This window comes from the organism of the source record quoted next, unplaced genomic scaffold (genome assembly GCF_019419815.1).
Source record: "Pyrus x bretschneideri cultivar Hongxiangsu unplaced genomic scaffold, Pyrus_bretschneideri_v1 Contig85, whole genome shotgun sequence".
Lineage (NCBI taxonomy): Eukaryota > Viridiplantae > Streptophyta > Magnoliopsida > Rosales > Rosaceae > Pyrus > Pyrus x bretschneideri.
This window is the reverse complement of record NW_025999826.1, coordinates 791740-809242: the sequence shown is the minus strand read 5'-3', so window position 1 is coordinate 809242 and position 17503 is coordinate 791740. Positions and strand designations below refer to the sequence as shown.

The following is a 17503-nucleotide window of genomic DNA, read 5'->3' as shown; positions in this document are numbered from 1 at the left end:
CCAACTCTAGCATAGTCTTCAAGTTCATTGTCGTCATAAACCTCTAACTTCGATAAAACATTGTAGCTAAATCGAGAATAATAAATTTTTGTTGGACTTACATCGATCGCTAGACAAATACTACGTTTACGACGAATCTAAACATCACACATTTGCTTACCCAAAAAAAATAAAATAAATAAATAAACATCACACATTTAGGTCAGGATTAACATGATCAATTGTTTTGGATCCACAATATGAAAACATAAGAACTCATGTTGTCGGATAAAAGAACATTTCCTTAAGCATGTATTTGTTAAAAATTATATAATATTGGTAGTGAACCAAAGATAGATGAAGCTAACTTTTTTAGGGAAAATGGTTCCCCTACATCATTTTACTCCTAATGCACATTTTTGTTATTTCTGACATTTGAATTAAATATCGCAAATGAAAGTCAAGAAACAAAAATAATAAACGATGTGAGAATGTGAAGAAAGGTGAGCATAAATTTGTTCTCCTTTGTTAATTTCACAACAAGACAAAGACACACTTCCAAAACAAGCATGCTTTTGCATTATCATCAACATTATCTTTAAAGTTTAAAGAAAACACCCACCTTTTCCACATTTCTTCGATCTCTCTCTTTCTCGCTTCCTAATCTCTCTTCTTTTCCATCCCCTCCTATTTAAATGGTTGCGATTATGCCACATTTACATCTTGTTTTGAATTTGTTATATGGAGAATAAGACGTAAAGAAAAGTGTGAGAGGAGGGGATGGAAGGGGATGGTAATAGGAGGGGAAAGAATCCTACTCCTTTTATTTTGTACCTGCCAAGTTAGACTCTGCTGAAAGACAGTGAAGAGGAGGTGAGAACTAGAGTTTCCTTCAAATCTAGAATTGATGGCGGCGTCAACTTGCATTACTTTTAATGGTGCAATTCTACTCTTTATTCCAACTATTGAACTCCTTATCAACCACAACAATTCCTACTAATTGTCTACCACTTAACAAGCAAAAAAGCTTCTGGCCTCACACGACCAATCCATAAACACAAATTAAACCCAGATCCCCCAAACACTCCGATTGAAAATCATCATAATTACACATGGAATGATTTTAATATATAATTAAGGGTTACAACGCTTAATTATAAGATAGAGATGAAGAAATTAAGATGGTGAGGCAAGGAAGAGGAGGAAGAGAAGAAGAAATAATGGGTTCCAGATGCCAAGACTGTGGGAATCAAGCAAAGAAGGAGTGTGCGTACTTCAGATGCAGGACTTGCTGTAAGGGCAAAGGGTTTCACTGCCAAACTCACGTCAAGAGTACTTGGGTTCCTGTCTACAGAAGGCGCCATACTCATCACCAACAGCTTCCTTCTATTGATCCACAGCACCCAGCTCACCTTCATCAAGGGCACAACTACAACCCTAGGAGGCCAGCAGCCGGACACGTCATCACCAATCCCTCTTCATCTGGTACTTACTATTTAATTATATATATAGATCACGATTTTTCTTGAGGAGGTTGACGAATGTGAGCTCTATGTACTAACCCTAACAGTGTTCTTTCCCTTTACTCTTACGAGCACTATACCACTGTTTAGGAATATTGTACTTTCTTCTGAAAAATACATCGATATAATTCTTCCGATTCTTTTTAATAAATGAACATCAATTTTAATATATATATATATATATATATATATATATGTTTCATTTTGATAACAAGGATTGTGTATTTTAGGGCAAGATCAACAGGTTAACAATTTTCCAGCAGAAGTGAATTCCATGGCCACTTTTCGGTGTGTTCGAGTGAGCTCCGTGGAGGATACGGTCAATAAGCACGCTTATCAGACAAGTGTGGTAATCGGAGGGCATGTATTCAAAGGTATACTCTCTGATCAGGGCCCTAATTACACTACTGCAGCTGGCCAAAGCTCCAGCTCCCAGCATGTAATGAATAAGGAAACCAGCAATTTTATTAGTGCTGCTGCTTCTGCTTCGAATATTACTGCTTCTACTTCATCAGCCGCTGCAGATCATCAAGTGCCATATCATCATCAACTTCCTTCTTCATATCCATTGATTCCCTTTAATGCTTTCATGCCTGGTACGCAATTTTTCCTTAACCCAAAATAATGAGCCTTAACTAGGTTCTATGTACTTGGTTCTTGTAATTAAAAAATAAGTATACATATTAATTATGTAATAATTCTGGTATAATATGGTTTTCATACGATGATTTTAAACTTTTTTAATTATACAGTAAAATATTTATGTAGTCATAGTGTTTGAATCAAAACCAATTGTATAAATTTTGGGAGATTATTACTTAATAAAGGTGTACCCAAATGGTATTATTTTTTCACTTAGTTATCGTTAATGAAGATTGTACAGATACAAAAAAACTACTAGTTGAGCATGTCAATTTCTAAAATGTAACATTGGATAAAGAAAGACACTCAATATTTAATCTGGTGCATGTATCTATGTAGTGCTCTCCTTAGTGCTTCTATGTAGATAAGCTATAAACATTATAATTTCACCAAGAACTTGTCCATGTTGACGAGGTATTAGATACCTGCAAGGCGAGACATGAACTATAAAAAATAAAACATTGTCTCAAACAATTATAGAATTTTTCTTAGTTCATTTTAAACTTTTATTTGTGACATGACATATTTTTGTACTCATTGATAATTATTACTACATATATATGGAGGCAAGCTTCCTAATATGAGACCTAAAAAAATTATAACTTAATACTATGCGGAGTTTATTCCTAAACATAACTGACCCAAATTGGGACCAAAAATTTTATGACTATAAAGAGATTATTCATATATAGAGTATTACTATAGAAAGGTTCTACCACATATATGTTCAACCAAATATTGGAGTGTAAATAATGAAAGTGAGTAAAGAACAAATCCCTCCTTTGATTAATAGGCTATATAATAGCAAGATACATGGTATGTGTCATTGTAAATTTATATATAGCACATTTATATATACCAAAGTAAGAAAGACATGTTAACCAAAAAAAAAAAAAAGTAAGAAATACATAAATTAAATAAAGAAGAAGCTAGATCAGCTTTAATTAATTATTTATTTATACTTATTTTTGTTTCAAAATTCAATGTTTACATTATGTGATAAATATTCTCTGTGAAATGTTGTGTATGTCCGCAATCTGCAACTGCATACAGGAACATTTTGAAATTTGTCTTCTTGCTATTTGTTTATGGCTAATTCTCATCTTCAAGGTTAATTATACTTGTGCACTGTAATTGTTTATGAACTTCGAAACCACTTTTCTCCAGCATTTCCGTTTCTTTGCCGGTTTGAAGCAATGTCTGGACAAATTTACAAAGATTTGAAGCTTGTCTTTGCTTTATATATCTCAAGTACTTTGCATGTGCATGAAACTACATATAATTTATACAAAACAAAATATCCAAGAAAATGTACACATACAGAGACACGATCTCAGAGGCCTGAATCATGGCCCATATAGAATAATAGTATTAACGAATTGCTGCTCAAAAGCTGGTTTTGTTTATTTTAATAATTCGGATCGATACTATACAAAATGCACATATTGTTTCTTATTAAATGCATTAATTAATATTGTTTCTTATTTTTTCTTGAAAAAACATGTCTCTACAAGTTTCAATTTGTATTAAGTGCAGCACTAACATGCATACCTAAATTTTAATGATTATTCAAAGTGGGTATTGTATAATTATGTACTAATTTTTTTCAAAGTTAATTAAGGGATTGTTGATCCTTTGAGGGGAATCATAACCCTATACATATAGACCTAGAACCATGCATAAAGCTAACCCCATAAGGGAGATATTTTATTATTAAAAGTACATAAAAAAGACTCATATGGTTGGAGCATCTTATTATGAACTGGGACTTTAATAAGAAAGCACTAATTAGTTAAACAAACCCCATGCCTAATTTTTTTAATCTTTTATGCTAAAAAGACATTCACACATTAATAAATACAGGAAAAGATATATACTTCTCAAAGGCACTAGCTCTGGAATATATCCTTAGTACTTGAAAAAGATAGAGGCAATATTACAGGTATAAATATTAAAAATTATTTTTGATCATTGCAGTGGCTCTATATTCATCGTGTAGGAAGGAATCCATACTGGATTGCTTCTCCCTTATAATCAAGGAGGTTCCCAATTACTTGCTAATTGTAGTCGTATGAAATTGAAAAGGTTGGCAAGTTTAGGAGGAAAAATAACAAATAATGCATGAGGTAGGGCAATCTTTATAGCTTTTGAGTAAAAGGGTTTGTGATTGCTTTTTTTTCCCCTTCTTCTTTCTTTTTTAGGTTATAATAAACCTTGTCATCCTGAAAGCATATGATACATTGACATGCGTCACGAACCACATGCAAGCCCCAAATTAATTAAACCACCCAAAAGACGCCTGAAATCATATATATGACATATTGCTCTTATTCTTTAGTTTTGCATACACACGGAGGACAAACTATCATTTCGTTTGGTATGAAGGATCGAACTGGAATGGATTATCTTTTAAGTTCAAGGCATATTGAAAGTAGATAAGAATGATTTTTCATTTTGAGAGGAGACATGAAGAAATTTCTCATTTTTAATCCTCCCGGAGGATTTGAATGCTTACGTTTTTTTCTTGAGTAATCAATCTTGTACCTCCAAATTGGTCACAATTCATTTGTTCTTTAAACATACCTTAAATAGTATATTATCGATCCCAATCTAATTATATATACCAAATGAGGCCTATAAGTGGTGATCAAGGTCGGATACGGCTTTCGCTCTTAGCCCAATTTTCTCCTAACCTATCTAATTAATCTGCTTTCAATGACTACTGACTAACCTAGCTAGCTAGATGACAAGATTAAAAGACGTTATTTTTTAATTTCTTCATGTAAATAGTAGAGTTCACAATGAAAAACTGTATATACTTATGTGTATATATATATTAATCTACTGATTTGTCAATGAAAAACTATACATTAATCACAGGAAGGCTGCTTTAATTTGTGCTTCAGTTAGAAGTTTAGAATAATGGTTGACTTTGTTAATTAAACTAACAAGCAGTCCTTCATAAATTATGCTGGAAAACATCAGCATAAAGTTGTAAATCCACAAACTAGTTAGCACATCCTTTTACAAGTGACTCATTTATATAAACACAAGATACATGATCATTATGATATTCTTATCGCCACTAGTTTCTGCTGTGGAATAAAACCTAATTAATCGCAGAACAGAATGTTAAACTTTGCAATTTCAGCGAAAATATGAATATTCTTGTAACCAAAACCTAGAAATGATATATACAAGTTCAATATAAAAACAAACCATTCAAGTGCTGGACTGATGTGATCGATTTGCATGCAATGTCATGGTGTTTTGCGCTGCCGGCGACAATCGAGCCAACAAAACAGACTCTATGCTTAATTAGGTTTCACAAGGTCTTGAGTTCATGGATGTAATAACAGACATAACGGGTGTGCTTGATCCACTTGTCAATTGTATGTTAGTTTCTTAAAGATTAGGCAGTGTTATAGCTTAGTAGCTAAGTAAAATTGAAAGCTAGCAAGTGGTCTTTTACCATAGTGATGAAAAGGTGATGAGCTCTTGCATGACGGTGTGGGTCCAAACTTCGTCAGTAACTAATCTAACAAAATCTATCATTTGACAAAAAAAAAAAAAAAAAAAAAAAAAAAAAAAAAAAAGAAGAAAGAAAATAAGATTGAAAGCTATATATAGCATCTTTTGCATTCACTTTAGGCGGTTAATGAAGTCAGATCTTTTCTCTTCTTCTTTTCGACTTCTGCTTCCTCTGCATTTGTCAATATTGTTTCATTGTTGCTTCTTCACAAACCCTAGATTACAAGATAGTTATTAGGATGACGCCATTCCTGACAGTTTAATGGGATGAGTTAAATTGAGAATTTTGAAGGATTTTAAAAGAGTTATAAATTCAGGAGTGTTTAACCATGATTTTATAAAATTTATGAAAGCACAGGGGCATTCCGTCATAATTTTAGAGAATTGGGTTTATACTAATTGATCATAAATATCATGATGTATGTATTCAATCATGATTTTAAAAGAGTTTATGTACATGTGCTCATTAGTATCTTGCCATGTTTGAACTTTGTCCTAGCAATGCATAACGTACCATGAAGAAGTGCCCATCGTTGATAAAGTGAGACCATATTTTTATATTTTATTAAATAATCCATTTATTGTAGCCATACTAGCAAGTTTGATAGTAGATTTGACTTTTTGGAATAGTAAAAAAGTCACAAGCATGCACCTCACATACTAAGGGCTAATTTGAGATTATTGTGCATTTTTGACAAAAAACAAACTACGTATTATGTTTTCATCACAATCAGCTGTACAATCAAATATTTGTTGAGATCTCTTGCTGTTCAAGATTTGGGTATTAGATAGCTTCTGTGGGCTCTTGCAAAATCTTTTGAATAATTTGACAACAAAAGCAAATTTATCAACACTAGTAGAAAAAACACTTTGCGTGACGTATGTACCTTCGTTGTACAAAGTCATAAATTGTTGCCTGAGGGTTTGCGCGACGTAACATTCTTAGCGCGCTAACCGTCGCGCCAAGGTAGTGACAGTAAGGTTTGTGCGACGAAGAAATAACATGCGTCGTGCAAACCCCTTTTTTTTGTTTTCGTCAAAAATATTTTTTTTAAAATTTTTGATAAATATTGTAATTAAATTCTAAAGAATAATCAATTAACCAAGCAAAAGTATTTAATTATAAAATATATGAAAATGTACATACAAGATGTCCGAACAAAAAAGAAAAAACTACAAGTGAACTAGGTTTAAAACATTAGGCTACTGGGTATCGGTAGGGCGAGGTGGCTTTGAGGTCGAAGGTGGAGCAAGATGAGGTGTTGGTAGAGAGATTTGGAGGCTGGACATCTGTATGGCTCGTACAAGGTCTCTCACCGTCTTGGCATAAGTCTTCATCTTATCACCCTGGACCCTCAACTGCGCCCTCATCTGCTCACCCTGGGCCCTCATTTGCTCTTCCTGGATCGCAAGTTGACCCTTTAGGGTTGTCACTTCCTCCTTCAATGCATCGACCTCTATTATGTTCGATTTGGAAGAAGAGGTACTCGTCTCACGAACCTGCACTTTCCCCATACACCAAACAACCTTGCCATGACGACGACCAAAGTTCTGATCCAGGACATCAGTCATGATTTGAAAACCTACATCCTTGGGTACCGTGACATCCTAGATCAGGGTCTCTGAGGGAAGTTGCGATGTTGCTTCTTGGAGAACAACAATGCTCTTTTCCACTATAGTAGCCTGTAATAATAAAGAAAAAACATACAATGTTTAATAACAAAATATAAATAATATTTGAACGATTCATACATATAAGAATAATAATAATTACATATCTGCTCAATGGTCTCATTACCTAGAACCCTCCTGAAGAAAAAAACATTAAGAAAATTTCAATAATCAATAATAATAAATAAATTGTATAAAATTTCAAAGTTAATATACTTTTACCTAACGTCGTGCCTCAAGCCTATACGAAAAGGGCTTTGAACCGGAATGGTGGAGAAGTGTCTTTGACTCCCGAGCTTTCTGGCCAACAACAGATTTCTTCTGTTAAACACACAATATAGATGTTAGTGCGACTATTTGAAATAAATTAATTAAAAAAAAAGCTTAAAAATAACCAAAACAATAATAAATTATTATTAAAAAATTATGTACATACCACAAATTTTGGGTTCGTAAAATGTTTGCAAAGCCACTCCCAATCCTTTGGCCGATCCTTCAACTCGATTGGAACATGAAGGCTAGCAATCTCTGGATCATCCCATCGTTAAAATACATGTGAAAATTGTTCTTCCAATGTTTGTACCAGGTTGCTAAGGTCTCCTCTAAGTAGGCAATGGTCTTGGGGGATATGTCCTCAAGATCATAAATGACCTACGAATATGAAAAACAATAAAATAATAGTAAGAAATTTAATAATATTAAGATAATATATTTTGGTTTTTAATATTTGTAAATAAAATTGAATAAATGATAAAGGCTAAAAATTAATATGCTAACCGACAACTTGTGTCGTACCAATTCCTTCGTCTCCTCGGGAATTTCTGCCTAAGACTCCCACTAAAAAGGACAATTTTCTCGAATAACAACACCATAGCTACTAGTGATGCCGCTATGCTGTTGTGAGGTAGATGTTCCACGATGTCGTAGCTAATACGCAATCTTGATCTTGGAGGTGGCCTGACGTACGCTTTGTGACTACTTCAGCATTCGACTAAGCCCCCTGGTGTTTTTTTTAGTTGGCCAAAAGTACTTAAACGGTGAAAACCCTAAGCTTAAATTTGTACAAAAAAGTTTGACACAACCTCCCTTAATAGTATAGCATTTCCCAAAACCTTTAAACATTAAAATAACATTAATTCACAACCTGCAACACATTTTCACAATCCAGCAAATTTTCACCATCATAAAAATAATAGTTTTAAAATGGAAGAAAAAAATACAACGTAGTGAGAATTAGGAAAAAAAAAAAAAAAACTACATGGTTGGGAAGCCACACCATTGACTCTGGATGCCGTGGAAGTGGGATCAAAAGGCTCTGGCTCGCGGCGGCGCCGGTGAGGCCACCGTGCACTGAGTGACTGAATCGACACTGATGACGTCGATGAGACGGGCAGTTGGGACGCCGTAGAAGTAGCCTCAGCAAGGGGTGAAGGCTCCCTAATCAATGGAGCACTCACGGTTAGAGCAGTAGATGCTGATAATGCGGGAGGCACATTGGTCACACTTTGACGATGAGTGATAAATTGCGACATCTATACACTTTTTGAACCATAAAAATATAACATTAGAAACTAATCCTTTCTTGCATTTGAAACTAGTAGAAAAAAGCAAAGAAACTGAACCAATAAACCATGTGTGAAAAAAACAAAGAAAACTGAACAAACATTAATCGAAGATTAAAAAGTTTAATGAATCCAAGGCAGCACGATTGATTAAAAAGATTCAAACCAGGTACGTCAAACGGGTCTTGGACAATATTAGTATCCCAAAGTGCTTATTCACCAATTTATATTGAAGATGATAACTGTTGGTCAGCGACGTTGTCATCCTTGTCATCATGATAGAATGTTGGTCAGTGACATTGAAGATGATAATTGTTGGTCAACGATGTTGTCGTCATTGTCATCATGATAGAATCTTCGATCAATCTTTTGAACAACTTTCCAACCATTGCCAGCTTTAGGGTCGTCTAGATAGAATATTATCACTTGACACCTGTCTTTGTAAAGCAATTGTACTACACTAGTTAGTTTGCCATAAAAATCAATGTCTTCACTGTCGCCAGCACCTAGGACACGGACACCACTATTTTGAGTAGACAACTTGTCATCACGTGTTGCCCCCAATAACTTGATCCCGTTGACATGACAACTTGAGAACAATTCAACGTGAAGCGGTCCTCTCGCTAAGTTATATAATTCTTTATCGTAAGAGGGTGAATTCAATTCCTTCAATTTGTTCATCTAATATAACATATACAAAAAGTTAACATGTTAGTGTAACGAAATTTAAAGACGGGTAATGAACAAGTTGGAAAATATACTCAATTCAAACCACATACAACTTACAAGTGTGTGAAACCACGAAGGAAACAAGTCATGGTGCTTCCTGACATATAAATGTGAAGGATGTTCCTGCTTCATCAACTGTTCATGCTCTTCAAGGTATGGCAAAGCCTCCTCACAATTGTTGAGTATGAACCAATGTGCTACCTCCATGTCCTTTTTGGTAAAAGATTCACCGTTTACAAGATCGCCGAATGGTCGTGCAATTTGGACAAAAACAGACAGCTTCTCTTTTCTGACACCACCATCATTATTGCGTTGATGACGATTGAAAGCTGTCTCAACAGCTTGAAGATACATTACACAAAAAGTAAGTAACTCGTATGCGACCCATGCCTCCACAAAGTGATTATTCGGGCTTTGCCCTATTTTGGACACACTTTTTCAACTCACCAAGATATCTACACAAATAAAAGGTATGCTACAAATTATTCAAAGTGTTTGTTGATCATGAATCTGTTATATATATAGATGCTTAATTAAGTACCTTTCTATTAGACACATCCATCAATAGTTCACTGGTCCCGCAAGCAATGCCTCATCTGGCAAGTGAATCATCACGTGAATCATACTAGTAAAGAAACCTGGGGGAAATATCTGTTTGAACTTGCATAAGATGTTCACAATGTGTCCTGCAATTGTTTAACTTCCAACTTCCGCAAACAGCTTGCAATCAACTACGGAAAAAATCTCGACAATAACAGGATTGGTTTTACCACATCAAAAGGCAATAAGTGTCGAATACCAACCAGAAGAAGGCGTTGGAGTATCACATGACAATCATGACTCTTTATGTTTGAAAATTTACACCCCCTCACGTTCACGCAGCGCGGGATATTAGAAGCATATCCATCTGGAAACTTTACAGAAAAATAAAGTTGAAAAACTCTTTCTTCTCATTCGGCTTAACTGTAAAAAAGGGATGGCATTTCTTCAATGTACCACAAACTCTCTTCATCCACAAGGATAACCTAATGCCATTTATTCCAAATCGAGGCGAGCTTTGATCGTGTCCTTCGTTTTTCCTTCAATGTCTAAAATTGTCCCGACCAAAGGATCAAACATATTTTCCTCAATATGCATAACATCGAGGTTGTGTCTCAATTTTAACTTTGACCAGTACGAGAGCTCAAATAACTTACTCTTGTGCATCCAATTCAAATGTGTACTTGGTCTGGGCTTATTGACCCCTTTGCCGAAATGACCAAATTCCTAAAGGTTTAACTTATCCAAAATCTCATCTCCGGACCATTCTCTTGGTCTTGGTTGAGTCTCTTTTGTGCCATGGAAGGCTTTATCATTTTGACGCCACTCGTTGTCCCAAGGGAGCCATCTACAATGACCATGATAACAAACTTTTCTCGCAAGACGACGTTACGTTCTCCTTGCATATTGGACATGCCAAATAACCCTTAGTCTTCCACCCAGAAACCATTGCATACATAGGAAAATCGATTACTGTTCACATCATTGCCGCTCGCATGGTGAACATCTGCTTAGTATACTTATCGTACATACGAACACCATTTTTCTATAAATCTTTTAGCTCATCAACTAACGACCGCAAATAAACATCAATTCAACATCATGAATTCTTTTTTCATGCACTTCCAAGGCAGTAGATTATAAGGAAAAATGATGATCGGCCAAGTGTTTTGGATTTGATTTAAAACCCTGAACGGATTAAATCCGTCGGTGGCAAGTCCCAATCTAACGTTACGCGGGTCAGTTGCAAAAACAGGGTATATCCAATCAAATTTTTTCCATGTCTCTCCATTTGCAGGATGCCTCATAACATCATCATTTACCCATCCTTCTTTATGTCATCTCATGTCAATTGCAGTATGCATCGACATGTACAGTCGCTGCAACCTAGGCTTAATGGAAGATACTTTTTGTGAAATCTTGGCCTTTCTATTCTGTGATGTCATTTTAAACCTCAGCTCATTGCAGATAGGGCATTTATCCAATTGTTTGTTCTTCTTATAGGACAATATACAATTATTTACACACGTGTGAATTTTTTCATACCCCACCCTTCAACACTTTTTGGGCACTTTTATGACCTTCAAGTAAACAATTCTTCTTTGGAAGCATCTTCTTGATAACTCACAAACAGTAATCAAAACACTTGTTTGACAAACGAAACTTGATCATGCCATGCATCAACTCCGCAATTGCTGTGAGCACCGAAAAGTTCTTGCAATTCGGATATAATTCTTGCTTGCCATTTTTCAATAGTTTTTGAATGCCTCACTGTCCATGGTTGGATGGCAGTCATCTCCCCCTTCATGGTTGGTGTTGCTCAAGGTGTATAGATAAACGTCATTTAAAATATTCATAACTTGTTCACTAGGATCCACACTAGATTCAACAGTCTCCACTTGTGTCACGTAAGAAGACGGAGCTTGGTCTAATCGTTCTCCATGATGAGACCAAGTAGTATAGGCCTCCATCATCCCATTTCTTAATAAATGAAATCGAACATTTTCGCATATCTCCCACATTGAGTTGTTACACCTCCTACAGGTTGTGTCTAGTTGCGAATTCAATGAATTCATCTGTTCTATCCAAGTACTCAACATCACATCTATTATGATTATGTATCCACTGTCTGTCCATTTTGTCTGCAATCCTAATAAAAATACAAGAATTACAACAACTTCAACTATTGTCTTGTCACCTTATTCCTCTGGTAAAGGCCCTATCCCATTTAGGAATGCACAGTTATGTGCCGTAATTTACGATTCCAATGGATAAAATTTCGCCGTGGGCAAATTTCGGCAGCATCTCCTTACAATTTTTCAAGTGCACACCGTAGATACATAATATCCACCATGTACTTGAAGAACATTAGGAAATGTTACCAAAATTTCCACTATCGAAACCTAATCCATGAACCGCAAACTACAACACATAACTATGCATTCCCAAATTGTAAAAAAAAATGGGACAGTTCAAGAATTAATTGGACCACAGTCATGCTTTCGCATCCCTCCACAAAATCCAACTAATTCTCAAACGGGAAACTAAGGTTTTCTTGAAAAAATAAGAGTACAAAGTTAAGTAGTATTAACTTCGTACAACACAAAACAATTTTGTAGGTGATATACAAAAATATGTGCATACAAATAAACTAAATCATAATAATTACTAAAACTAACTAAAATAGATAAAATTAATAAAAATTAATTTAGCGAAGAAAATAAAGTGATTTATGTACATTGTGACATCTCAAATGTAGTTAAATTTCTCTTAGACTTCATTTTCATTGTAATATAAAGTGATATGTGCACTCTTTATTTCACTTTACGCATCTATCTCTTAATTTAGTCCTTAGTTCTCCTTTATTTTGTTTAATCCAATAATAAATAAATAAAAATATATGGGGAAAATTATTTTTCCCTCGCTTCATGGCTTCTGGTAAACTCTTATATGAGATACAGTAGCCATGCCTCTGTCATCACCAATCAGAGTAAATAATGACAGTGAAAAAGTTGATTAGAAAAGGCAGTAACAAGTGAAAAGAAAGAACTAATAATTTAAGAGAAGGTCTTGAGGGAGAGATAGAGAGAGATATGGGTAATTTATGTCTTTAACATGCTGTGGCATGCCTTTGCAAAAGCCAAAAGGTCCAAGTTCTTTGTTTCATAAACAAATTCAAATCAAGTTGAAAAGTTTACAACAGAAAATTTGGATGGTTTCCTTTCTCCACCAAAAACCAAAAATTTATAATAGGAAGGTTACATACTAGAACATGGTCCCGTTTTACTTGCAGACCGTTTACTTTTCGACTAGATGAGGAGCATGTATGAATTTTTTCGTCTTAGTTGCTTTCATTACCTAATATTGTCAATTTATAGGATTTGTGATTTTGCATGTCTTAGTTGATATGAAGTATATTTGTGGTTCTAATGAAATGATGGGTCGTGTGTATGCAGTTGCTAATTTGAAAACCATGTATAACTGGACACATATATGAAGGTATACATAAATTAACAAATTGGAAATGGAAGTATAAAAGATGAGTTAGTGATTATCTGTATCTCAACTCTTAATCATGAGGAAGTAAAACTCTGTGCTTTATGGTTGCATATTATTTTGAACGAGCTATTGCTCTATATTTGAGACTACTTTAGACCAGAGCACTAAATTATAATTATGCTCACAAATGGGAAAATAATGAATGTGTGTTTGACCTCTTTTATGACACAAGAACTGCAGAAGAATTACAGTACCAATAATCATCCAGTAAATGGTTTACCTTTAGACTTCGAATCTTTGCTGCCACTTAAAAGTAGCATTCGAAAAAAACTGCTTGTAATAATTAGCCACTAAATGGCATTCTCTCCACGTTGCCCTGAAAATGACAGATACAAGATAAAAACTTTAGGCAAATTCTACAGAGCAATTGTCAATCCAAAGAGACACAAACTTATAAAGGTGTTATAGTTTAATTCAGTTTACATCATGTTTAAGAGCAAGGGAAGGATTTCATTCGAAAAAACCTGATCTGGGAAACAGGGCAAACATGGCATTCGAAAGCTGCAACAAATTAAGGGCAATGGAGGGATTGAATGATGAAAAAAGATGAAATATCTGTATGTTGAATTTATGAGCAAATGAGGGATTGGAGAAGGTTTTCAAGAGAAATGGGGGAGGGAAGTAGTTGCTACAACTGGGTTTGCAATTTTTGCCTCCCAAACTGATTAAATGAAGCAGAAAAAGTCGTTGACTTTGTGCGACGCCAACCTTTGTCACGTAAAACTGTTTTGTGTGACGCATGTGCACCTACGTCACGCAAAGCTGTTTTGTGTGACGTAGGTGTACATGCGTTGTGCAAAGTTGGGAAAAAAATGGTAAAGCTTTCTTAGTTTGCCGCCAAAATCTTGCGCGACGAAGACTGGCTTCGCGCAAAGCTGTTTTACGCAAGACAGGTGTACTCGCTCAAAACTGTTTTGCACGACGCTAGCCTTCATCGCACAAAGGCTGTTTGCGCGACGTTTTGTGTTTTACATCGCATAAACATGTTTTGCGCGACGAAAGTTGCTTTGTCACGCAAACATGTTTTTCTACTAGTGCAAGTACCTAACCAATTTTTTTTTTTTTTAAAGTGATTGTGAAGCTAGAATGATCTATGAGCACAAGTACTCAAGAAAGACGATATTCGATGAGGGATATGGTTGTTGGGAATTTTTTTGGGGGGGAAAATGACTATAATATAAACATATTTGAGGTTCACATAAATGATCATTTTTCAGTAACGACGATAATTGATCAAACATCGACGATGCAATGATGATGTAACGACAACACAACGATGATATATTGATGACGTAATAAACACCAATTATTTCAGTAACAAAATGTCAAAATATGTATATCATGGCTACTTGCCCTTTTTTTCCTTTATTAAATTTTAGATTTTGTTTCTTTATATTTTTAAGGCAAAAGTGAACTAAAAATGATAATAAAAAATAAAAATAAAAATAATTGGGCCTCAAAAGTTTATAGCTTAGTCGGACAATGCATCAAATGCTTCACTATTTTTATATTACTTAGTCCATGACAAGCCAATACAGCTTAGTCCTAAAGTTAGTCTTGTTCGAGACAATATGTCATAACAAACACAGTGTAAAAGTCCAAGTAACTATACACTTCAATGAAAATAAGTTTTAAAGTTAGTCCAAGTAACCGCACAATATGTCGTAAAAAACACAGCGTAAAAGTTCTGAAGTTAGTCTTGTTCAAGACAATATTCTTTTGTTTTTTACTCTCTAGCTATCTTTGTGCTTCTGGAAACCCTAGGTCCTATCCTGCGCCGTCAACCACTTCTATGGTGGATATCCTATCTATTTCTCTTCCTTCCGACCTTTGGAAGGTGAAGCTACAGGGCAATTGAACTCTTCTAGTAAGAATTTCAAGTGGGTGCGGAGTACTCAAGACAAGGTACATTCTGTTTCAGAGGATGCATCCTTATCCATTATACCTGTGCAAACTGAGCCATCTTTCAAGGATAAGTTATTGGGTATTGAGAAGACAATGGATAGCTATCCCAACTTGGGTACAGAGGATGACCTTTTCAATATTGGGGATGGAGAATTTGAAGTCACTAATACTGAAATGAGTCTTGATATTAATTTTGCTGCTAAGGTGAAAGAATAAATGTACCAGTATTGGCATAATTTGGTCATTATTAAATTCGTAGGGAAATGCCATACCTATAATTTTGTGCTTGCTAGTTTAAAACAATAGTGGAACTTGAAGGGACCGATGCAATTCGTTGACATGGCGAACGATTTCTTTATTGTCCATTTCTTACTAAGGGAAGATCTCCTTTTTGTTTTAACTGGTGGCACGTGGATTATTGATGGGCAGTATATAGCAATTCAGCAATGGACACCGAACTTTTGTGTAGCGGAAGAGGAGATTTCCTATCTCATTGTTTGGGTTCGTCTTTTGGGATTGCATATTGATTATTTGAATAAAGATATTGTGCATCATATTGGTAATATGATAGGTACCATTTATAAGGTGGATGCTCATATTGTTGGCCAGGCAAGGGGTAAGTATGCTAGAGTTTATGTAGAGTTTGATCTAAAGCAACCTTGAGGCCTTGCATCCTTATTGGAGGAAAGCCAATACATTTGCAATATGAGAATCTTGCATCTCTCTGTTTCGAATGTGGGAAAGTTGGGCATGTTCTAAGAACTTTGCCCTCGTGGGATTATAGATAAGGTCACCCTAATTGTGACAATCACATAAAAATGAGGCCCATGATGGGGCTATGAATACGAATAAAACAGTTGAATAGGTGGTGTTGACACATGCAGCTCCAAAGATTATTGCGAATGAAATTGGTCCATGGAATTAGTTCCCGCTTGTAGGCGTGCACAAAAGCTCATTTTTAATAATGAATCTACTAGTGAGGCTAAATCACATGAGCTTTTTGGTTCTCACTTTGATGCTTTAAGGAAGAAAGATAAGGTAAATGCAAGGTTCTAAAAAATGCTAGGCGCTAGTCGGGTGGTGGGCTAGTGCCTAGTGCCTAGGCGGCCTATGCGGATTTAGGTAATTTCTTGTATATCTTGCAAATAAGTGCATTTTGACAGTTACAAAAAATTAAACTTGTATGAAATCCATGGATAAGATAATAAAAGAATGATAAAATGCAAAAAGAGTACCCAACAAGTCCAAAATTTAAAAACACATTAAGCATATATGCCATATAACCATAGTAAGGAGTATTATAGGATGACACATGTGCAACCAGCTCACAATTTAAAACCATATATTCAGCGGATTTAAGTAAATTTATTATATATCGTATAAATAAGTATTCGTTCATATCTAAAATATACATAATTTCATTTAGAATTATAAGATAATCAAATTTAAACATTGAATAATATGTTCTTTTTTTAAGCGAGAGCTTTTGCATTTTACGTACATAATAAAAATACATATGGTATAGTCTTAAAAAAAATAATAAAACATTGCAACAAAAAAATAAAAAAAAGAATGAAAAGTAATAACGGGGTTAAAAGTGGAAAAAGAAAAGGGTATAAAAAATAGTAAAAAAAAATGATGGGGACCATTCAAAGAAAACGTGCAAGTTGCAATGGATGCTTTTCCTAGATAAAAGATGGTGGGATCATCTTAATTGAATCATGCAAACTAAATAATGATCTACATTTACAACCAGACAAAAGCAGAAATAATATTAAAAACAAAATAAATATGTTATAGTCGTAATAAACAAATTGGCCTTATGTAGAAACCAAGATAAAAAACAAATAAACAAATTAAACA

At 34.8% G+C, this 17503-nt stretch overlaps 1 protein-coding gene across 1 annotated transcript; it reads left to right on the top strand.

Moving 5' to 3' along the window:
• The first annotated feature begins 683 nt into the window (after positions 1 to 683).
• Positions 684 to 2354, top strand: LOC103965226 (protein SHI RELATED SEQUENCE 3-like). Its single transcript, XM_009378248.3, has 2 exons — positions 684 to 1464; positions 1733 to 2354. Exons 1-2 carry the CDS (start codon positions 1161 to 1163, stop codon positions 2125 to 2127), a joined length of 699 nt encoding a protein of 232 aa, XP_009376523.1. The 5' UTR covers positions 684 to 1160; the 3' UTR covers positions 2128 to 2354.
• Positions 2355 to 17503: the final 15149 nt, after the last annotated feature.